We start from the raw sequence: 23,419 nt of genomic DNA on the forward strand, positions 1-23,419 counted from the left end.
ATGCCAGTGCAGTAACTGTCTGCCCATTCTGTATTTTGAACCATCTATTATTACTAGGTCTCATCTTTATTGCATTTATCATCTTTTCTTTTACCATCTGAAGTTACACCTGCCAAATGGGTATCTCTGGCCTAATTCTGATATCTTTGCTTGTCAAAGAAAGTAAGTAACAAAGTTTAAGTTTCATTGTTGGCACTGTAATTTGTAGGTAAAAACAAGGACTGCAGATGCTGGAAATCAGAGTCTCAATTAGAGTGGTGCTGGAAAAGCATAGCAGGTCAGGCAGCATCCGAGGAGCAGGAAAATTGACATTATGGGCAAAAGCCCTTCCTGATGAAAGACTTTTGTCCGAAATGTCGATTTTCCTGCTCCTCGGATGCTGCCTGATCTGCTGTGCTTTTCCAGCACCACTCTAATCTAGATGCTGAAATTTGTACCTGGGCCAGGCCATTTTCTGTATCACTAGAGGTGATTCAGCTGTCCGGCTGGCTCATGATTGGGGATGTGGAAGGGTGAACCTGGCACCGGGATCTGGGATTTTACGCAGTAGACTTCTGATAAACCTGCTGTTGAAAACTTAATGAGTAGGATGTCCTAGCTTGTCAAACAGCAGGAAGATTACCAGTTATAACTCTGTTACAATCATGAATGACAGAGCATTTGCATGTTTGAGATCTCTCAGACTTGATTCTGCAAACGAAGATCTCTGGATTTGGATAAGTGGCTTACGACCCTATGAGTGGAACACTGTGCATTCCACAACATGACAGGTTGATGAGAAATTCTGCCAATGAGTTCTTGAAGCACAGTCTTAAAATTATTATCTGTTACTGAGCATGACATATGATGTTCATTGCGTAGCAGTTTAAAGGTATGTCTGCCATCTCCGCAAAATAACATTTCACCATTTTTCCATTTCTGGAACTCTTTTGATAGGATGTAGAAAAACGAGTATTGCATTATGTTTCTTATGATGTCATTGCATTTAAATGATATCATGGTATCTTTAATGATCTCAGTTATTACATGGTAAACAAATTAGACATGAAAAGCGTTCAAATGTATATGAGGTCTAGATGGCGTGGATATACTTAGAGCAACTGTTCTCCTTGGATGGTTTGAGAACCAGAGGACACACATATAATGAGATTGGAAAATGAACCAAATGCGACAAGAGGAAATGTTTTATATGCCAAATGGTTAGGATCTGGAGCGTATTGCCTGAGAGTGGTGCAGAGGCAGATACATCTGGGGCTTTGTGTGAAGGATTTTGATAAGCAACCAAGGAGAAAGAAATCATAGGCAAAGAGTCAGGGAATGGAACAAGCTGTGTTGCCCTTGCAGAGAGCTGGCCGAGATTAAATTGGCTGAATGGTCTATTTTTGTGCTGTAACCATTCTATAACTCAATGTTTCACTTGAGAACTCATTTTTGATTTCTTTTATACTACTCTCTCCTATTTTGTTGAGTTACAGGAGGTGGATTCAGTGGGAGTAATACAGATACTGGAGCTGATACACATCCTTCTGGAGGATCCAGTTTTGGATCAGAAAAAGGAGACGGTGATGATGTTCTTCCAGACATACAGCCTCCACCTGCATCAAGACCGAGCCCCATGATCGAGTGGACCAAAGTAGCTATTAATGATCGGAAGTTTGAAACATACACAACAACAGGTACGTGGCTTGAATGAGAAAAGGAGTAAGTTTGACCTTTGCTTTAAAGAACTTTTCCATAAATACATGCACTGGGTTACATCCTGACCTAAGTGCTGAGATGGGACAAATTGAAACCTTTGCGACTGACAGAATAAAACTCATTTTGAGGCTGTAGATTATGAAAATTAGTAGAATTTAATTCCTTATTCAGAGAAAAGCAAAAGGAGTGGCAGACTATGAATAAAAACTCAACTTGGATAACAAAGCACTTGTTTGACTGGGAAGGAAAGTAAACTCCAGGTGTTGAGATAATGAGTAGTTAAAAATATTGAAAGAATTTAAACACAATACGATGATGAAATGAATCAAATTGCAGAAAAGAGTCATTGTAAGTTAAAACCAAAAATTATGTAGAGACTATAACAAGACAAGTGCTGGATAGTACTGTAATATTAAGGTTCGTGGGATTTACGTATGAAGGAACCAAAACTAAAATGATCATTCTAAAAGATGAAAGACGTAAGCTAAATTTATTTAATATTATATTCCATGACACTGTAATCCTGTTGCTATAAAGTCTGTGGCTTATGTTTCTGCTCCACAACCACCTGATGAAGAAGCAGTGCTTCAAAAGCTAATGATTCCAGATAAATCTGTTGGACTATAAGCTGGTGTTGTGTGATTTTTAATGTAATATTAGGGAGAATTAAGTGACTGTTCATCGTGTCTATAATTACTGATTTTGATATAGGTGTAATTTTCTTTTGAGCAATTTACATAGTTTTCATGGAGAATGAACAAAGTAGACCAAGAGGAAAAGTTAGTGTAAACAGTAACAGCTTTTGATGATCTAAGTGGAAATAGAAGGAAGACGCAGCTGACTTAGATTAGATTCACTACACTACAGTGTGGAAACAGGCCCTTCAGCCCAACAAGTCCACACTGACCCTCTGAAGAGCAACCCACCCAGACCAATTCCCGTACATTCACTTCTGTCGAATTTAGCATGGCCAATTCACCTGACCTGCAAATCTTTGGACTGTGGGAGGAAACCGGAACACCTGGAGGAAATCTACGCAGACACTGGGAGAATGTGCAAACTCCACACAGACAGTTGCCCGAGGTGGGAATTGAACCCGGGCCCCTGTCGCTGTGAGGCAGCAGTGCTAACCAGTGTGCCGCCCCATATGACTTATAGATAGGGCTGAGGCAAACTAAGATTCATTCAGGTCTGTGTAAACAACACGAGAGATGTGGAATGGAGACTTGCCTTGCTGCTCTTGACTTTGTTGTCTGCACTGCAGCCAGACCATGGAGATAATACTGAATACATTCAAATGTTGTGCCACCTTTCAGCATGTGTGTGTGCCAACTGCCCTGATGCCTGTAAATATTAGACAACTGAATCAGTTTAAGGTTTTTTTTTAGATTGGATGTTCTTCACAATGCCAGCTTGCTAATATTCCCTTTCAAAGTTCTAACAAAGTATCATAACTGAGATGAAGAATTGAAGATTAATTGGTGTTAGTGGAAATGTACTTCACTGTCTGTAGCAGCATTCAGGAAGAGGGACAATGAAGGAGGAGATAAGTGCAAGAAGAGAAAGCAGATGAGATAGAATTAATATGACAAATTCTAAGCCATTCAGTTTTAATATTTGGCTGCAGTTTTAATATTTCCTTCAGCTATGTTTTATTTTGCTTATTTTGTTCCACCACCAGTGACAGTTTTGTCTTTCCTTGAAGGTATAAAATCACAGACTTTAACATTTCAACCTTTCAGCCTGAAAAGCAAGAAGATTTACATGATAGAAGTTACTGTGGGTAAGTAAGAGTATTGCAAGCATTTTGAACTCCACTCTAATCTTATGCTCACAGAAGTAGTGTATATGCTGAGATTATAACGTTTTGTGTCATACGCTTACTACTTCTTCTCCGATAGAAGATCAGAGCCAAACAGGAAAAGCACAACTTTTCCTCTTCATGAATGAAGCTCCGCGAGGATTGTCATGTGAAGTGCGACCCAGCGTTGGATCAGAGATTCTGACACATTACAGCATGTTCTGTACTTCAGGCAGGAAGGTGAGATTGTCGTGTTTAAAAATCATTCGTTCAGAAAATATGTATTTGCTAAAGGCACTACATATCCTGTTAGTTGCACATCATAATTGTACAATTGTACTTTAATTATATGCAGGTTGAGGGCATGAAATATGGCTTCATTTGAGCCCAAATAAAGAAACAAAGTGGGTCTTGTGGTGCATGGTAATGCCCCCTATCTCCAGTGCAGAAAGTTTGGGTTCAAACCTCACCTGTCCTGGATTTGTGTTACATGTCTGAACAAGTTGATTAAAAATAATTCTTTAAAGAAAAACAATTTAACTGTGGTATGGTTGAGTTAGCAAGTTAATGCAGGTACTTGCAGTGTTTCATTCAGTAAAACAAAGTGAGACTAATTAGCTTCAGCACGATCCTTCACGAACTGACTTTCCAGATTACAGCACATCAGAATATCAAAGAAAAACCGAAAGAACTGCGGATGCTGTAAATCAGAAACAAAAACAGAAGTTACTGGAAAAACTCAGCAGATCTGGCAGCATCTGTGAAGAGAAATCAAAGTTAACATTTGAGGTCTGGTGGCCCTTCCTCAGAACTCAGTTCAGAATATGAAAGGTTAGGCTCAAACCTTGAACAAATGCTCCATCATTTGCTCCCTTTTAAAAGATGAAGGGCAAAACCTGTTCACATAGTTGAATCCAATTCCTGGTCGAGTCACTGCTCTCATATTCATTCTTCTGTTTTTATCAGTGCTCAATGGCTTTTGACGCTTGAAACAGATTTTGAAAAGGTGGCCATTGTTATTCTATTTTAAAGGCTGATGAAATGATAGAAGATGTTGGAAATTCTGAGTAGATTTTGCAACTTCTGTGATTTGTCTCTGCAGATGTTGCCAGGCTCATATGTAATATCTAGGGGTACCCTTTCACTTTTAATTCCAAGACTGAAGTTATTTACAATTATAGATTGAGTTTGAGGGAGCCGATCTAAAGTTTACTCGTCGTGATTAGTTACAAGACCCATTCCAGTTTCCCATATGTTTTCACAAGTGTTGCAAAGTTTAGTAAGTGTATTGTAACAAGTACAAAAGAAATAATATTTAATAAAAGTTTTCACTCAATCCACTTTGGGATGCCAGTCTGTGATATTGATCGATTAGACATCGGTCTCTTTTCTGTTCTGTTGGTTGATGTTCTCCTCATATGTTGTCATTCCTTTCTTGTACGCTGAAATCCTAAGAACCACCACTTGGTAGCTTTTACCCTTGTAGTTTCTACTCCCTGGGCACCATCATAGGAATCTTGAATTCCAATTGATCAATCTCACAGTATCTAGGTGGCTTCTTTCAAAGTAATGGTCATCTTACTGGTATCATTTCCTTCTTTAATATGTCGATCCCTTTTCTAATGGCTAGTGTCTCTTTACTCCTCAACTCCATAGATCTCTACCAAGATAACACTGCACAATTTAATTGTCTGTCTAATGTTGGGAGTGCCACTCTTCATGATTAACCAGCATCCTAAATGTCACATCTGAATCAAATTCAGAAAAGTTGGAAAATATCTAGACTCAGCACAACTGAGTTGAATTCTGAAGTACTGCTCATAGGTCTGTTGCATCAAAGTTACAAAACCAATCCAATTCAAAACAAAGCTGGGTCTTTAAATAAAAACATTTTACAGCAAAGCATTCTTACATTTATCAGCCTATATTTACTTGAACTTGAGCCATAAAAGTGGCATGAAAGCATAAATGTTAATTTCTCACTTGCTTAATCCAATCTTAAATTAGCTGAATTAAGGGGCTATGGAATGTTCTTCATCATCTGCCTCGTACATCTGTCTCAGGTAATTTCTGCTCTGCACTCATAGAATCACAGATGTACAGCACAGAAACAGACCCTTCAGTCCAACTCGTCCATGCCAACCAGATATCCCAAACCAATCTAATCCCATTTACCAGCACTTGGCCCATATCCCTCTAAACCCTTTTTCTATTCATATACCCATCAGATGCCTTTTAAATGTTGTAATTGTACCAGCCTCCACCACCTCCTCTGGCAACTCATTCCATTCATGCACTGCCCTCTGTATAAAAATATTGCCCTCTAAGGTCCCTTTTATGTTTTCTGTGATAATTTACAATAACTAAAAAGAATTAGGGTCATTCAATTCCCTCACTGCACTGGGAAGTAATCATTTCAAAATATAGATATTCCTACAATACCTTGAGTAACTGAACTCCAAATGCCGGTATATCAAAAATGGGTAGAATGCCATGAGGTCTATATAAAATTAAATCATTCCTTTGTTTATGAGCATTAATATTTAGCAAAAGTAATTGCCTTTAATGGACCTGAAATAGCATGGATTAGGGTGACATAGATCTATTAATATTTACAGTTACAGTTCAGATGTTTCTATTGGCTGCTGATCCTAACTCCTTATGTACCCTTATTTAGTATCTCAGGTTAGAGGTCCTAGTCCAATTCTTACATATCATGTTCAATAAACCATGTCATGATACTGACAAAATCAATAACATACAGAGAAGTAAACTAATATTGCGGCTTTGATTTGTAAATCCTCTAATGTCCAAGCAAGGATTGTTACCTTTGAGAACTTTCGTTTCTAACACATACATCTTGATCCTTGCCCTGTGCACTTCTCAGAAATATTTCAGAACAACACACTGTAGTTATCTTTAAATCTCTTAGAGTTTAAAAATACTGTTGTCTTAAAATGAATGTACTGCTTGACTGGATATTTTCTATCTTATTGAAGGATCTGCATTATGAGTACAGCTACAGCATTGGCAATTCAACTGAAACAATCCTGTATGATGGAAGAGATCATGAATATTACTTTAATTTACCTGCTGGTGAAGCAACTGATGAATATAAATGTAAGACTTATCTAAGAAATAACTGCTAGTTACATTGGCAATTTGATAAATATAGTGTGCTGAGGCTGTTAATGACTCATTGAGAAATCCAGAGATGATGAAGAAGTGAGCAAGAATTCAATATGCAGTCCTCCTTAGTGGATTGAATTACCAGATTTGGAAGTCTGCTTTGAGAAAAGTAAGATGCTAATGTTGCACATTTTCTTAACAAGTAGTGAGGGGAGGGATAGGTGGTGATTAAGGTGCAAAATGTAACCTTTCCACACTTGATTCATAGGATTATCATCTTCTAAATTTTCTTTCATGGGCACAATCAATTTGTAAAGGAACAAAATGTGTTTGTTTGGTCAGGGAGTGGAAAACATCTATCATAAATTAAACATTTGACTCAAGATCATTGAATGAGAATTTCCTGGCTTTTGAATCAATAGTTTTTCAGTTTTAGTATTAAGTTCTACATTACAGTTACCTGCAAATGCTTTGTGGATTTGTGGGTACACTTTGTATTCTATGTGGTTTAGTTAAGAGTCTGAGATCTGAGTAACAGCATCATAGTTCTGTTTCATATTAATCTTTTAATGGTTTTCCATTTCATCGCAGACCAACGTTGCTGGTGCCAATGGCCTTCATGCTGTCTTTTGTATTTATCAAGTAGAGGAAAAAGCTCTAGAGGTCAAAACTTGGTCACACATCACTCTTGTTTTCCACTTCACATTTTCCCATAATGGCATATTCGTGGTCAAGTTTGATGTTTGAACAGCAACATAATCTTTTGTCATTTATTTTGTATTCGTTCATGGTTGTGGGCATTGCTGGAAAGGCCAGTATTGATAACTCATTCTGAAGTGGCCTTGAGTAGCTGATGGTTCATCACATTCCTGACTTAAAACTTAATGATTTACCAGTCATTTTCAGGGGGAGGTTGAAAAGACTGTGCCATTTCTGTGCATCTGGCCTAACCTATTTTGATTTCCTTCCCTAGAGGATATGGGTGAAACAGATGAGCTTGTAACAACAAATTGTTAGGTCCATAGCATCATCATCAATGAGCTTTTCATTCCATGATTAATTCAGTTAAAGTCCCCTGCCATGTTAGAATTTGAATTTCTGTCTGGATCTAATGATAGTCCATGCCTCTGGAGTGAAAGTATCCAAACCATGAACCATGCGCCAAATTCAATATGCCTTTCAACAGTCTTGTTAAATTGTTTCCCTCTGTGATTTATTGTTTCACACTGTCTGTACTAATTTGGTTCAGTCTCTGTTCATATTTCTCTACTTCTGTAGTGACAATCAACGCTGTGATCACTGACCTTCTCGGATCCAAAACCAAGCCATGTCCGGTTACTCCGATTGTTTTACCAAGAATTAAAACAGATGAAGAACTGTGAGTGAATGAGTCTATTCTGAAAAAAAAATGTATTTTGTTTCCACTTCCAGAGATTTGCCTAAGAGCATAAATAAGGGCAAGAGTATACCATCCAGCTCTTCAATCCTGCTACCTCATTCAAGGAGATCAAGGTTGATCTTCCAATTGAGCACCATTTTCCTGCACTATCCCCACGCTCTTGATGTTTTTAATATGTAGAAACCTTTTCCTTTTTGCATACCTATAGTGTTTTTATTAATTAACTCATGGGATTTGAGAGTCAGTGGCTAGCCAGTGTTTATTGACCGTCCCTAGTTGCCTTTGAGTAGGTGCTGGTGAGCTGCCTTCTTGAACTGCTGCAGTCCATCTTCTTAGGGAGGGAATTGCATTGAGGGTGGGAATTCCAGGGTTTTGACCCAGTGACAGCATAGGAATGGCAGTATATTTCCAAGTCTGAATGATGAGGAGTTTGGAGGGGAATTGCAGGTGGTGTTCCCATGTATCTGCTGCTGTTGTCCTTCGAGATAGAACACATCATAGGCTTGGAAGGTGCCATCGAAGGAACTTATAAAATATGCTTTATGTTTCTCACTTTTTTTTTGCTGTATTCAGTTTTCCAATTTTTTGTAATTTTTTTCTTTGTCCTCCTTTGCAGATTTATGAATTCCTCCCAGGCCTCATGCTTATCATTATTTTCTGTCATATTTACTGCCTTTTCCTTTAATCTAATACAACATTAAACTTAATTTTTTAGGTGCTGTTAGAACACTTTGGCTGGACTTTTGTGATTTAAAGAGATGTATATTTGTTGTAAACAATGTATTGTTTCTTTAAATGTTAGCTATTACTTATCTACCATCATGCTGAGAAACATAAGGCTGAAATTCCCCACAATTTGGCAAACTGCCAAGTTTGAATAGATTATTTCTTTTTGTGAGATCTAGTGGTTTTCTTGAGTAATTTTACAGGAGGTATGCGCCACACCTCCATGGCGCTGCTCTCATGCTCAGTAGCAGTACAAGTGCTTGCCAATGTCAGGGCCCTCTGGTATTCATCTTACCAGTGCCATGATGAAAGCCTAGTGGTGCACCATTTCAAACACCGTAAGCCAGGAATTGTCATTCACTGTTCCAGTGTGAGGATATTCAAGGGCACATTGGCAGTTTGGCTTGGAGAGAGGAGTTGGAGATCTTGATGGATGGGTCGGTGGGAAAGGAGAGCTGTCCTCTTTAACTCAGGGTCATCAGAGGAGACCATGATACCAGACTTTGCTAGCCTTGACTAAAGTTGACACTCAGGCCGCTACCATTATCACACTCTGGTGGAATGTCTGGCAATGTATGAAGGAGGTGAATAACCTTCTGCACTCTGCAGAAGTGCCATCATTGTCAGTCTAGTACTTTGCACTCATCTAACTTTGCTACTGTACAGTCCTTCCACCAAGGCCACTTTTACTCTTGAATGCAGCATCTTTCCTGAACAGCTCTCTTCTATTCCATTTTTGCCAAATTACTTATCCTTTCCTGATCTCTGCACTTCCTACTCACTCACTCATTCAGGCCACCTCACCACCTGCAACATCACTTACAGCTCACGGAATCACTCCCTTTGACCTATTGCAAGAAATAAAATGCCAAGAAGGCTGAGCTATGTGGTGGAATGGCTGGGATGGGTGGTGGGGTGGCCAGGATGGGTGGTCTGGTGGTCTGGTCACCCCATCCCCTATGAGAAGAGAATTCTTGAATGAAATGAGCAGAAAAGACTCAAGTTCATGGGGTGATGCTTAGACCATCTTGTCCTGGAAACCACGAAAAACTCAATGTTAAGTGGGGCATCACTTTCCCATGACCACCACTGTGAATGTATTCTTAACATGTTGAAGCTTCTCACCCTGCTGCACACTCCTTTGTCTTCTGAGGCACCAGTAGCATCCAAGGAATATTTCCCTGGAAGAGACTAGCCTGTCCGGCCATCATCTGCTCTTCCACCTCGGACAAAGCATCAGCAAGGCTGTTTCCTGCAGCCTCCAATCACTCAGATATCAATACCTTGGCAGTCACGTGACATGGATTAGAATTGGCAGCACTTTCTGGTGAGCACATTCTGTCACGTCTCTACAGCTGGCTGAGGAAGAAATGCCCCAGGCCACTGACATTCAGAGGATGGCTGGAGACCAGGAACCTGCAAATCTCCAGGCAGGAGAGGAACTAGTGGTGTCAGCCATTCATAATTTCATCCATATGCTCAGACATTAACCTGAATAGCAAGCAGATATGTCAGAGGTTGGAGGAATCTATCAGTGCTATCTCTAGTGTGTTCGCTGTGGCATGTGGATGTCTGAGGTTGTCCATAGACAGAATGAAAACTGCCATGGAGAGCCAAGTCTAGAAGAACTCTCAGTGGCTGCTGGAGGTGCCTGTTGACCTGTACTTGATTGTTATAACTACTAGTGTTCAGCACCAACAGCGAGGTAATAAGGAGACAAGGGATTTTGACTTCATTCCAGATGCTCCTTCCTCATTAAGAGACAGGGTGGTGCCACCTAGCACCCAGCTAGAGGGGGAGCCACATCCAGGGCCCCCAGTAGTCTCCTGTCAGGGCACTTCAGAAGTGTCCCCCTCCTTAATTTCCATGCTGCCTCCGATCCTCAATCTTGTGGAAGATACAGTTACAAGTATCTGCAGGATCATCACATGAAAATTCCAATGCCATCAGTTTCCACTAGATAGCAGACTCCTCCCAGACCAGTTGTGGACCTCAGAATTGCACCAAGATGTAATTGGAGAAACAGGAGAATAAAACTATTTTGGGAGTATATAGATGGCAATGTCATATTTGTCAATTTATATTCACATTATATCTGAAATAACGAAACCAGAAAGAATCCAAGATGGAGGACAGGAAAAATTTCTGGCTGTAACAGCTGCTCCTTTATTTAGGTGCAGGAGATGATTTCCTCAAATTCCAGGAGCAGCAATTACTGTTTCATATTCTGTTGCATTGTTTGGAACTTTGGGGGAAAAAAAGTCAAAACAACAGCAGTTTTAAAAGGGAGAAAAACAGACAAAGGAAACACATGGTGAGGTTGGTAGAGGAGAGAGAGAGAAAAAAAAAACTTCACAGCAGGAAACCTGCACAGTTACTGTCTTTGCCGTTTGAATTCATGTATCGCTGGACATCGGAGTGCATCTAGGAAAATTAACAAACAGTGAAATTCACAACTGATCTTGGAAGAACCGTTTGGGTGAAGTTCACAGCACAGAAGCAGATAAGTGTATTGTTTTTAAGTGGGACCTACAGAAAGTCTGCATTAGTGAGTAGAGTGGGTTCTTTCTTGATTATATGTTTTTGAGATATGTCTCTTGATTAAACTTAAAATATAAGCCATAATTATTCATTTAACCTGGGGTAGTGTTTTGTAGAGGAATAAGACGGTGTTATTTTCTGGCTCTGTAGATTGTGAAGGAGCAGAGGCTGAGGGGTGACCTTATAGAGATTTACAAAATTGAGGTGCATGAATAGGATAAATAGACGAAGTCTTTTCCCTGGGGTGGAGGAGTCCAAAACTAGAGGGCATAGGTTTAGGGTGAGAGAGGAAAGATATAAAAGGGACCTATGGGCAACTTTCTCACACAGAGGGTGGTACGTGTATGGAATGAGCTGCCAGAGGAAGTGGAGGAGGATGGTACAATTGCAACATTTAAAAGGTATTTGGATGGGTATATGAATAGGAAGGGTTTGGAGGGATATGGGCCGGGTGCTGGCAGGTGGGACTAGATCGGGTTGGACCGAAGCATCTGTTTCCATGCTGTACATCTCTATGATTCTATAACTGTGCTTAGCATCACTAGACGTTAGAATCATGTCTGAAGGAGTGCTTTTGTTTCCCTCGTGTCAACTGTGGCACATAACATCCTAGCATAACTGACTGTGGGGGCATCAGATGTTGTGGCATCTTCTAACAGTTAGATGTACTTGAGAATAAACAGAGTATGCTTGCTTTTCCAGCATCAACTCATTAACAGTCCGTGAATAAAGATTTTACCCAACCCATTCTGGTCCTGCCTGGTGTGTCCTGCTTCCTATCATGATGAAGGAGATGCTGCTTCCTAATACGATGAAGGAGTTGATCCTCCAGCTTAACCTCCATCTTCCTCCTCATTTTTCACTTCCTAATTTGCATAGTTCATTTGTCCGGAGCACAATATGTCAGATTGGTGTGGTGCACTCTGTTTGTAAATTCAGACCTCTCCACCAGAAAGTCATTTTAAGGAGGTACATCATCTGGCCCTTAATGGCCTCCGTGTTTATTCAACGGCAGTCAGGAGGTTATTTAATGGAACCATCAGCCATGACTGGAGAACATAGCCCTCTTCTTCCAAGAATTACACAAGTTCTGAAAGACATCAGCATCATAGAAGCTTCCAAAGCAGCTGGCACTAACTTCTAAGATGTGTTTGTGATGAGCACAGGTGACTTGTATATTTGCGAGTAGAACCTTTTCCTATTAATGAAGGAAATTCCTATTTTGATATGATGCTCTCAATGCAAAGTGTGCACAGTCTATAGTGCACCTGGAATGCCTAGATTGCTTGTGTCATGGTCCAGATTGTGCCTAGATTTCTAATTACCTATCTGAACACTGCTTGAGGTAAACATGCAGATTTCTATGATTACTGATGTCTTTTATTTGTAATTTATGGTGCCACATTAATTTTTTGTGGAGTTTGCACATGCTCCCCGTGTCTGCGTGGGTTTCCTCTGGGTGCTCCGGTTTCCTCCCACAGTACAAAGATGTGCAAGTCAGGTGAATTGGCCATGCTAAGTTGCCCATAGGTTAGGTGTGTTAGTCAGAGGGAAATGGGTGGGTTACTCTTCAGCGGGTCAGTGTGGACTTGTTGGGAATCTAATCTAATCTTAGTGCTATGATATTATGATTACTCTTCACTAAAGGATTCTTTACAACAGGATTATTAATTAGCCCTTTTTCATTGAAATTCCCTGGTTCATTCCTCAATGTACTCAAGAATTTGTTCTACATACATAACATGGTATAAATTACATTTATCCAGTCTTTGTGTGTTATCCACATTACATGCACCTCTACTTTCTTGGTTTACACTTTCAGTGTTAGGGTTGTGGTCTATAAACAACTTGCACCAAGTATTCTAGCCCCTTTCCGTATTCTAGTTCTTCACAAACTGATTTTCATTCTTGGACTTTAGAACAAAGAAATTAAGGACATCTCTCGCAACGGTGCTACTGTTCTGTTTAATTAGCAGTGCAACACCATTTATTCCCTGAGTCCTGTCTTTTCTGAATGTCACCCTTGTATTATTTTTATTTATTCACTTGATATGAGTGCTACTAGCTCGGTCAGCATTTATTGCCTATCCCGAAGTTGAGTCAGCTGCATTGCTGACTTGTAGGCTATAGTTTCCTTCCTTAAAGGACATTAGTGAACAACATGGAGATTTCCCCAAAAACTGACATGGTTTTATGGTCATCACTAAACTCTTAATTCCAGATTTTTTAAATTGAATTCAGACTCCACCATCTGCCATGGCAGAAGTTGAACCGAAGTCCCCAGAACATCAGCTAGGCCTCTGGATTAATAGTCCAGCAATAATACCACTAAGCAAATGCCTCCCCTATATTCTGGTCCCAGATTTGGTTGTCTGACAGCCATATCTCTCTTATGGCGAACAGGTCATAGAAGTGAATTTCCATCCATTTATTGTGAATGCTGCTGGTACTCAGGTAGAGAGCCCTTAATTCAATTCTTTTCTAGTTCTTGTAAAGTCTGGCCCTGTCAGCTAATATACTCTTAAGTTTGCAATCACTGTCACTTGCTGGCATAGCCTAATTTTAATTACTTTTATTGCTATCTTTCCAGTTCCTTTTAATATACTCGCTCTCTCCTTGCAAGAACCCTTTCCCATCGATTTAATGTTTTCCCTACTTCCTGACCTATTCAACTCACTGGATTATCACTTTGTTATTCATGTGAAATCCATCCCGGTGGTACGGATCTCACTTTCCCCAATATTGGCATCACTGCCCCATGACTCAGAAACCACTCCCCCCCCCACACTAGTCTTTGAGCTGTACATTCACCTCTCTAATCTTTATTCTATATCAATTTACACATGGCAGAGGTAATAATCCAGATTTTTACCTTTTGAGGTTTTACTTTTTGATATTGTGTCTCGCTCCTTGTATTGCCTTTGCAGGGCCTTTTCCTATCTTCCTTTGTTGTTGGTACTGACATGAACCATGACAACTGGATCTTTCCCCTCCACTGAGCAGAGACAAAGCTGAGTGGATTCAGTAGTGCAAAGTAGTGTCTATCTTTCTGAGTGGACTGTCCTCTATTACTACTACATTCCTTTTAATTATTATCCCCCCTCCCACACCTACCACTGTCCTGCACTTGAATGGTTTCATGTATCACTTGGCGAATCTATGGGAAAGCCTTCGCTTTTGACGTTACAGGCTGCAGAACTGTTGGACAGTAAAGTCTGAGGCTCCTCTACTGTTACTTTCCCATCCCCCTACCTGCTTCACTCACAGACACACATCCTTGTGTCCCTGACCACTGATCAAATCAGATGAGACTACCCTAAGGATGAGACTGCCTTTTGGAAAAAAGTAAATCTTGGTAACGTACCCCCACACTGTCTCAGCTCAACTACCAGCTCAAAAACATGAACTGTAATTTCACACAGTGTGCATAGTTGTGGTTACTATAGTTGGCCTAGTATCCAGGAACTCCCACATGTTGCAGCTATGACAGATCACCTGTCTTGCCAACTTTATTGTGTTAATTAAGTTATTTTTTAACTTTTTTCAGTGAATTTATAGCTCCTTTCCTTGTCTAACTCTGCTCACTCACTCAACTCTTGGTGTCATGCTCAGTACCATCCAGCATCGCTAATAAACCTTTGCATTTTTAAACTTTGATAAATAATAAGTCTATTGAAGCAGAAACTTCAGTTTAAGCTCGTCAGTATGTTAACTAGTTAGAAGTGTAGTCAAAGAGCTTGTTTTGCAAAGTTTGACCATGGGACATGGGCATGGGTGGCTAGGTTAGCAATTATTACCCATCCCAACTGAGTTAAGAGTCAACCACATTTCTGTGAGCCTGGAGTCACATGTACGCCAGACCAGGTAAAGAAGGCAGATTCCATGCTATAAATGACCTTACTGAGCTAGATGGGTTTTTAAAACAATCCACAATGATTACATGGTCACCATTAAGCTAACTTTTAAATTTCTTTTTCTTTATTGAATTTAAATTTCTGTATCTTTCATGATCCCAGCTTGGGGTTCTGGATTACTAGCCAAATAACATTACCACTGCACTAACATCGCCTCTAGTATATTCCTCTTTAACTTCTTGTAAGCAGTAACATATCTGTTTTAAGCAGTGTTTATTTATTTACTAAATCCAAACACAAATAAGAGTTTAAAGCAAGATTAACTTTTAAAATTCCCTAACTTACCCAATTCCTATTTTACAATCTGTGCAGACCTTTGCTTTTCATTTTCATTTTTAAATTTACAGTGAAGAAGAGGATGCATGTCAAGAAAATTTGAATGACAGTAACATCTTTAAACATTTGTACGGATACAAATGTTTTTGTTCATCAACTTGTATATTCAATTTATAAAGTTATTAGTATGCTGGCAAAATACTGAAACAATATTATTTAAGATAATCCACTGCAGAAACTATGCAGGGTTCATTTATCACCATGAGACATTCTTTAGCTAAAGGTAACTGTTTTTCCTTCTCATTCAGATACAATCAGGGTCTTCAGAATCTTTCAATTCTCATGTTGTTGGGAAACCAAAAGGAAACAAAAAATTACATTCAGTTGTTAACCAGAGTGCTCTATCGTCTCCATAAAGAAGGATACAGCACAAGAGATTTCCAGAAATGGACAAGAAATGCATTAATTCAAGCTCTTTGCAGCCTAACTATATCTAGTCAGGTATGATTTTGTTTAACCACTGTTTTCCAGGATGATACTAATCCTTCAGAGTGCCACATGTATTATTGCAATATTTTTCACATTTTACAGTAATTGTTGTCAGAAGGGCAAGCAACACAATGGCATGCAACTATTATTCCAGCAATTTAATATTTAACATTAAAATATCTATTGCCTTAACTTGCATTACACAACTTATGATGGAAGCTAAATGCATGTTGATGAGTTGTAAGTGCTCCTCCCGAATCATATTTCCAGCTTCTTGTCACCTGTTTAACTATTTATCCACTCTTAAACCAAATACAAAATGCTGTGCTTCATCTCTATTGTCAGTATTGGTTTTGTTGCTTGGGTTTGCCTTAGGAGTTCTCTTTATCTGAAAAAGAAAGGCACTGTGAGTAAAAGCATAAGCCATTCATTTGTTGATGATAAAAGTCCAATGATATTGTCCAATACATAATGAGCAAGAAAATAACCAAGTCAAGAGTTCGGGTAATTAAAGACGAAAAAGATTACTTGAGAAGGAGGAAAATGATGATTTGGATGTGAATACTTTGCATCCATCTTCACAATGATGACATTGTAGATCGGGAGGAGGATGGAATAAACTGAGTGAGAGGAAATAATAAGGACTTTAGCATGTTTGTAAGTAGATAAACACCAGACCTGAGCAAAATGCATCACAGAAATAAGGTCGGAAATAGCAGACTTTTCCATCATTCTCAATCCTGTCAGGCATGTCCCAGAGGACTGGAAGTAAGGCTAGAGACCAGACTAACATCTGTCAGATTTTTGGAAAATGTTCTGAGGGATGCTACAAATTGTCATTTACAAAGACTGTGATTAATCATGGGCAGTGTGCTTGAATTTATTTAGGGATTGCTATATCTAACTAATGTGTTTAAATTTTTGATTTGGCAACAAGAGGGCTAATAAAGAAAATGTATTCATAGCCTGCATGGAGTTTTGCAAGGTTTCTGACAAGGTTCCAAATGTCAGACTAGTCAGAGCAGTAAAAGCCTCTGGAGTCTCAGAGAAAATGACAAATTGGATCCAAAATTTGTGTCAAGTGGCAGCAAGTTAAGGTCAGCAGGTGTTTGTGACTGGAACACTATTCTCATTGAGGTTCTGAAGACTTAAGCATCAGACCTAAAATAAACAATAGTAACTCCAAGTATTACACAGTAGGTAGGGCAAGTGCTATTAGATCAATGACATTTCATCAGAACAGGGAAATGCTAGAAATGTATGAATGAATAGACTAGGAGGTGAAGCGAAAATTAATAAAAGGAAAAGTCTGTGGTAGAATGGATGACAGAAAGATTACGATCATAACAAATGGGGACAGGAGAAGGCCAATTGGCTTCCGAATTGGCCTGCTCCTCCATTCAATAAGATCACAACTGATCTGACAATCCTCACCTTCACTCTCCTTCCCTTTCTCCAGAGCGCTTGATTCCCCGACTGATCAGGAATCTGTCCCTCTCAGCCTTAAGTGTACACAAGAACTCTTGTCTCCACAGCTGTCTGTGGCAAGGAGTTCCAAAGACACTTAACTCTCTGAGAGAAGAAATTCCTCGTCATCTCAGTCATAAATTGATGCCCTTAATTCTAAGACAATGCCCCCTTGTCTTAGACTTTACATTGAGGGGAAATGTCCTCTTTACATTGACTCCGTCAAGCACCTTAAGAATCACCTCTCATTTTTCTAATTCCTCACTTTCTCTAGTTGATTTTCACCTTACTGTGAATCCCTCTATCCCATTGATCATCCCAGTGATGCTTCTCTGTACTGCCTCTGATGAAATATTATCTTAAATAAGGGGACCAGAACTGCCCACAGTATTCCAGATGTAATCTCACCAGCATCTTGTATAGTTGTAATAAGTTCTGTTCCAACCCCCTTGGAATAAGGGCTAATTCCATTAGACCTCCTGATCACCTGCTGCACCTACATGTTAGCTTTCATGTTTTGTGCACGAGTGTTCACAAATCTTTTTGCATTGCAGCTTTCTGCAGTTTTTCTCCAATTAAATGATAATCTGTTGTTGTGTTCTTCCTTCCAAAATGAACAACTTCGCATTTTCCAACATTATACTCCATTTGCTAATTTATTGCCCACTACTTACTTAACTGACCAATATCTCTGTGTAGAGTGTTTGTATCCCTCTTGCAACCTGCTTTTCCACCTATTTTTGTGTCATCTGGCGACAGTGCATTCGCTTCCCTTCTCCAAGTCATTAATATATGTTCCAAACAGTTGTGTCAGAGAATCATGGAGCCACACAGCATGGAAACAGACCTGTCAGTCCAACTCATTCATGCTGACCAGACATCCCAATCAGACCTCTTCCCATTTGCTAGCATTTGGCCCATATGCCTTCCTATTCATATACCCATCCTGATACTTTTTAAGTGTTGTAATTGTACCAGCTACCTCCACTTTCTCTGGCAGCTCATTCCATACTTGCTCCAATATCTGCGTGAAAAGGTTACTCCCCAGCTCCTTTTTAAATCTTTCTCCTCTCATCTTAAACCTATGTGCTTTAGTTTTGGACGCCTCCATCCTTGGAAAAGATCTTTGCTATTTACCCTATCCACTCATCTCCTCAGTCTCTGACACTCCAGGCAAAAAAAAAATCCCAGCCTATTCATCCTCTCCCTATAGCTCAAACCCTCCTGTCCTGGCAACATTCTTGTCAATCCTTTCTGCACCCTCTCAGGTTTCACAACATCTTTCCTATAGAAGGGAAACTAGAATGGTATGCAGTATTCCAAGAGTCGTCTCACCAATGTGCTGTGTAACCACAGCATGAGGTCCCAATTTCCATACTCAGTGCATAGACCAATGAAGGCTCGTATGCCAAATGCCTTCTTCACCACCCTTTCTACCTACAACTCCAATTTCAAGGAACTATGCATCTGCATCCCAAGGTCTTTTTGTTCGACAATACTCCCCAGAACCATTAGATGTATAAGTCCTGACCTGGTTTGCCTTTCCAAAATCCATAATCTCACATTTATCTAAATTAACTCCATTTACCACTCCTTGGTCCATTGGCCATTTGATCAAGGTGCCATTGTGCTTGAGATAATCTTCTTCACTGCCCATTATACCACCTAATTTGGTGTTGTCTGCAAACGTACTAACCATTCCTCCTGTATTCACATCAAAATCATTTGTATAAATGACAAAAAGCAGTAGACACAGCATAGATCCTTGTGGTCAAAGGCTTCCAGTTCAAAAAACACCTGTCCACCACCACCATCTGTCTCATACCCTCAAGCTAATTTTGTATCCAATTAGTTAGCTCCCCTCGGATCCTGTGTGATCTAACAACAGCTATCGGATATGTGGAAGAGTCCATCTTCCGCAGCTACACTGGCACCACCCCCCACCTTTTCCTCTGATACATCGATGACTGTATCGGCGCTGCCTCATGCTCCCATGAGGAGGTTGAACAGTTCATCCACTTTACTAACACCTTCCATCCCGACCTCAAATTTACCTGGACCGTCTCAGACTCCTCCCTCCCCTTCCTAGACCTCTCCATTTCTATCTCGGGCAACCGACTCAACACAGACATTCTCTATAAACCGACCGACTCCCACAGCTACCTAGATTACACCTCCTCCCACCATGCCCCCTGTAAAAATTCCATCCCATATTCCCAATTCCTTCGCCTCCGCCTCTGCCGCATCTGCTCCCAGGAGGACCAATTCCAATACCGAACAATTAGATGGCCTCCTTCATCAAAGACCGCAATTTCCCCTCAGATGTGGTTGACGATGCTCTCCACCGCATCTCCTCCACTTTCCGCTCCTCCGCCCTTGAGCCCCACCCCTCCAATCACCACCAGGACTGAACCTCACTGGTCCTCACCTACCACCCCACCAATCTCCAGATACATCGTATCATCTTTCGTCATTTCCGCCACCTCCAAACAGACCCCACTACCAAGGTATATTTCCCTCCCCTTCCCTATCAGCATTCCGGAAAGACCACTCCCTCCGCGACTCCCTCATTAGGCCAACACCACCCACCAACCGAACCTCCACTCCCAGCACCTTCCCCTGCAACCACAAGAACTGCAAAACTTGTGCCCACACCTCCCCCCTCACTTCCCTTCAAGGCCCCAAGGGGTCCTTCCTTATCCGTCACAAATTCACCTGCATCTCCACACACAATATTTACTGCATCTGCTGCACCCAATGTGGCCTCCTCTACATTGGAGAGACAGGCCGCCTACTTGCGGAACGTTTCAGAGAACACCTCTGGGACACCCGCACCAACCAACCCAACCGCCCCGTGGCTGAACACTTTAACTCCCCCTCCCACTCCGCCAAGGACATGCAGCTCCTTGGCCTCGTCCATCGCCAGACCATGGCAACACAACGCCTGGAGGAAGAGCGTCTCATCTTCCGCCTTGGAACCCTCCAACCATGAGGGATGAATGCAGATTTCTCCGGCTTTCTCATTTCCCCTCCCCCCACCTTATCTCAGTCCCAACCCTCGGATTCAGCACCGTCTTCTTGACCTGCAATCTTCTTCCCGACCTCTCCGCCCCCACCCCATCTCCGGCCTATCACCCTCACCTTAACCTCCTTCCACCTATCACATTCCCAACACCCCTCCCCCAAGTCCCTCCTCCCTACCTTTTATCTTAGCCTGCTTGGTACACCCTCCTCATTCCTGAAGAAGGGCTTATGCCCAAAACGTCGATTCTCCTTCTCCTTGGATGCTGCCTGACCTGCTGCGCTTTTCCAGCAACACATTTTTTAGCCAGTCTACCATGTAGACCCTTGTTGAAGTCCATATAGACAGCGTCTACCAGTCGGCCTCATTAGTCTTCTCTGTCAAATCTATCGGCACAAGCTTGCTGGGCCGAAAAGCCTCTTCCTGTGATGTACTATTTTTTTTGTTCTTTGTAATATGTTCTTCTCTATCCACTCTGGTTGAGACTTTCTTGAAAAACTCTGAATGAATTAATCAGACACGACTTCTTTTTCAAGAAGCCATGACAGAAGAATTGGTAATGCAGCAATGGGGGAGGGGTGTTAGATATAAAGTATTTAGCAGAAAGGTTAGAGAGGAGTTGGGAATATTTTAAACCAGAGGGTTGTGGGGATGGAACTCAATGTCTGAAAGGTCAGGAATGGCCCAAACCCTCATGCCATTTTAAATTAAATTACATTTACATTTCGGTAAAATGGATTTGAAGTGCCTTAATGTGTAAGGCTATCGATGAGGAACTGGAAAGTGAAATTTGACTGATTTGCTTTTTCAGATGACATAGGCATGATGATTCAAATAGCCTCATTCTGTGCTGTGAATTTTCTGTTTTTAGTAAGATTGACCTTCTGATAGTCATGTGGCTATCAGGACTTTTTTCCAAGACTTGTTCTACACTCCATCATTGATTATCATTTCTGTAACTAATCTAATTTATATATGTGGCTTTGGGATCAACTATTCATCAACGCTAATTTATTAAATGTCAGTGCAAGAATTGGTATGTTCATCCCTGCTTTAAGCAAGACCTCGATTCCATGTAAACATAGCAATAAGTGCTTTGACCACCTCTCATAATTACATATTACTAAAGTGAGACAACTGTAGACCTGCATTCCAGCAACTAAACAAAACTATCTAAAGCAGGAATGTAAAATGAGCAAATAATTATTTTTAAAAAGTAGGAAAGAAATGAAAGTGAATCAGTTTACATGTTAATTCTCTTAATTCACCCAAGTCAAACTGTTAATGTGTTTGTTGATTGTAGTTAAACAAATCAGGTTTGGTTTACTGTTGACACATTTACTATAAGCTTGATCTTCTCTTTTTTATTTCAGAGGGAGCTGATGGAAACGGTATCTGTATTGCATGACCTTGTTAATATAACTGATGAGGTACAAAAGCTTTTATCCACTTGACAATCTGCATATTCGATCAGAGAATAATTGTTATCTCCAGTTTATTCTCAAGACTTATGGAACATTGTCCAATGTCACCCCAGCCTCAGTTTATCTATTACTGAAACTCTCAAGCGTGCAGTTATTAACTCTAGACTTACCTATTCCAGTGCACTCCTGGCTGGTCCCCGACATACTACCTTCTGTAATCCTGAGGTCACCCAAAACTCTGCTGTACCTTCTTAACTCATATTCAAATCTCATTGCACTGTCACCACTGTGCTTGCAGGCCAGTATTGGCTCTGAGTAAAGCAAACTCCTAATTTTAAAATTGTCATTCTGTCTTTCAAATTGTCACCATGACCATGTGCTACTTCTCACCTCTTTAATTCCTACTACCTCTACCACCCTCTGAGACATCCACACTCCTCTAATTGCGTCCCCAGTTTTAATTATGCCACTGTTGGTGAGTTCAGTCATTTAGGCTTCAAACTCTGCAATACCCTTCCTACACCTCTCTGCTTTTCTACTTTTTGATTCTCCTTATGTGCCTGAGTGTTTGTGGATTTGTTCCAAAGATGTGATACCATCATAGCCAGTCTGATTCTGTCTTCACCTAATGATGAAGCCTAGTCCCAAAAACTGATTCAGCTACATCATAGATAATGCAATTGCTTACCATTTTATCCTTGGAGAAGCCTGCTTTGTAACTGCTACTGTTGACTGTAATATTTACTGTGCTATTGTGTAGCGCTTTGACTGGCAAATGGAAGTCAGAGGGAAGATTGAGTTAGCCTTTAGAATCATATGATTGGGCTATAGCAATTTGTCTATGGTTAATTATCTCTTTCCATAATTAATCATTTCATGAAATAATTAGATAACATTTGACAACATACTAATATGTTGAAATATTATTCATTATTCTAAAAGACTGTCTAAAATGATAATGTTTATTCTTTGGTTCAGTGATATGTTTTTGTTTTAAAATATTAAAGGTGACTTTGGAAAGTGCACTAGTTGTTACAAGAGCAGTCAAAAATATGATCAAACTATTTACTGAATCCCGAGAGTTCAGAATGTATGAAGAATTGGTGAAGGAAATAGTCTTTGTGGTTTCTGATGTAATGGGTTTAACTGACAACGGCACAGGAACATCGAAGAGTTTGTTATTTGAAGGTTTGAAAGCAACAACTGAATTGTTATTGGTAAGATCTATAGTAAGTACGACAAGATTGTTTTGTAGATGTAGACTTGTTGAGAATTACAAAGCAATTGTGTTTCCTCATTATTTGTATACCATATTCTCTGAGTAAGTATTTACATAAATTAGATGTTTGAAATGATCTGTCCTCCCATTATAATATTTCCTTTCAGCCAATTGCTGAATTATTGATGTGTTAACATGTGAATGCCTAGTTATTTCATTATTTCTACTCCTCATACACCTTAATGAAATTATACATTTGATCAAACTGGATACATTTTTATTGCTAGGTGATTGGCAATGTCAACAATTTAATG

At 40.1% G+C, this 23,419-nt stretch overlaps 1 protein-coding gene across 1 annotated transcript in view; it reads left to right on the forward strand.

Annotated features, from left to right (window-relative positions):
• Positions 1–23,419, forward strand: part of LOC140480584 (polycystin-1-like protein 1) — a 296,146-nt gene that overhangs the window by 168,345 nt on the left and 104,382 nt on the right. The window contains exons 28-35 of the mRNA XM_072575633.1: positions 1,476–1,676; positions 3,404–3,481; positions 3,600–3,739; positions 6,499–6,619; positions 7,907–8,006; positions 15,793–15,985; positions 21,836–21,892; positions 22,894–23,103. Of these exons, the coding sequence (XP_072431734.1) occupies positions 1,476–1,676; positions 3,404–3,481; positions 3,600–3,739; positions 6,499–6,619; positions 7,907–8,006; positions 15,793–15,985; positions 21,836–21,892; positions 22,894–23,103 (1,100 nt within the window). The remainder of the gene's footprint in view (positions 1–1,475; positions 1,677–3,403; positions 3,482–3,599; positions 3,740–6,498; positions 6,620–7,906; positions 8,007–15,792; positions 15,986–21,835; positions 21,893–22,893; positions 23,104–23,419) is intronic.

This window comes from Chiloscyllium punctatum, chromosome 8 (genome assembly GCF_047496795.1).
Source record: "Chiloscyllium punctatum isolate Juve2018m chromosome 8, sChiPun1.3, whole genome shotgun sequence".
NCBI classification, from domain to species: domain Eukaryota; kingdom Metazoa; phylum Chordata; class Chondrichthyes; order Orectolobiformes; family Hemiscylliidae; genus Chiloscyllium; species Chiloscyllium punctatum.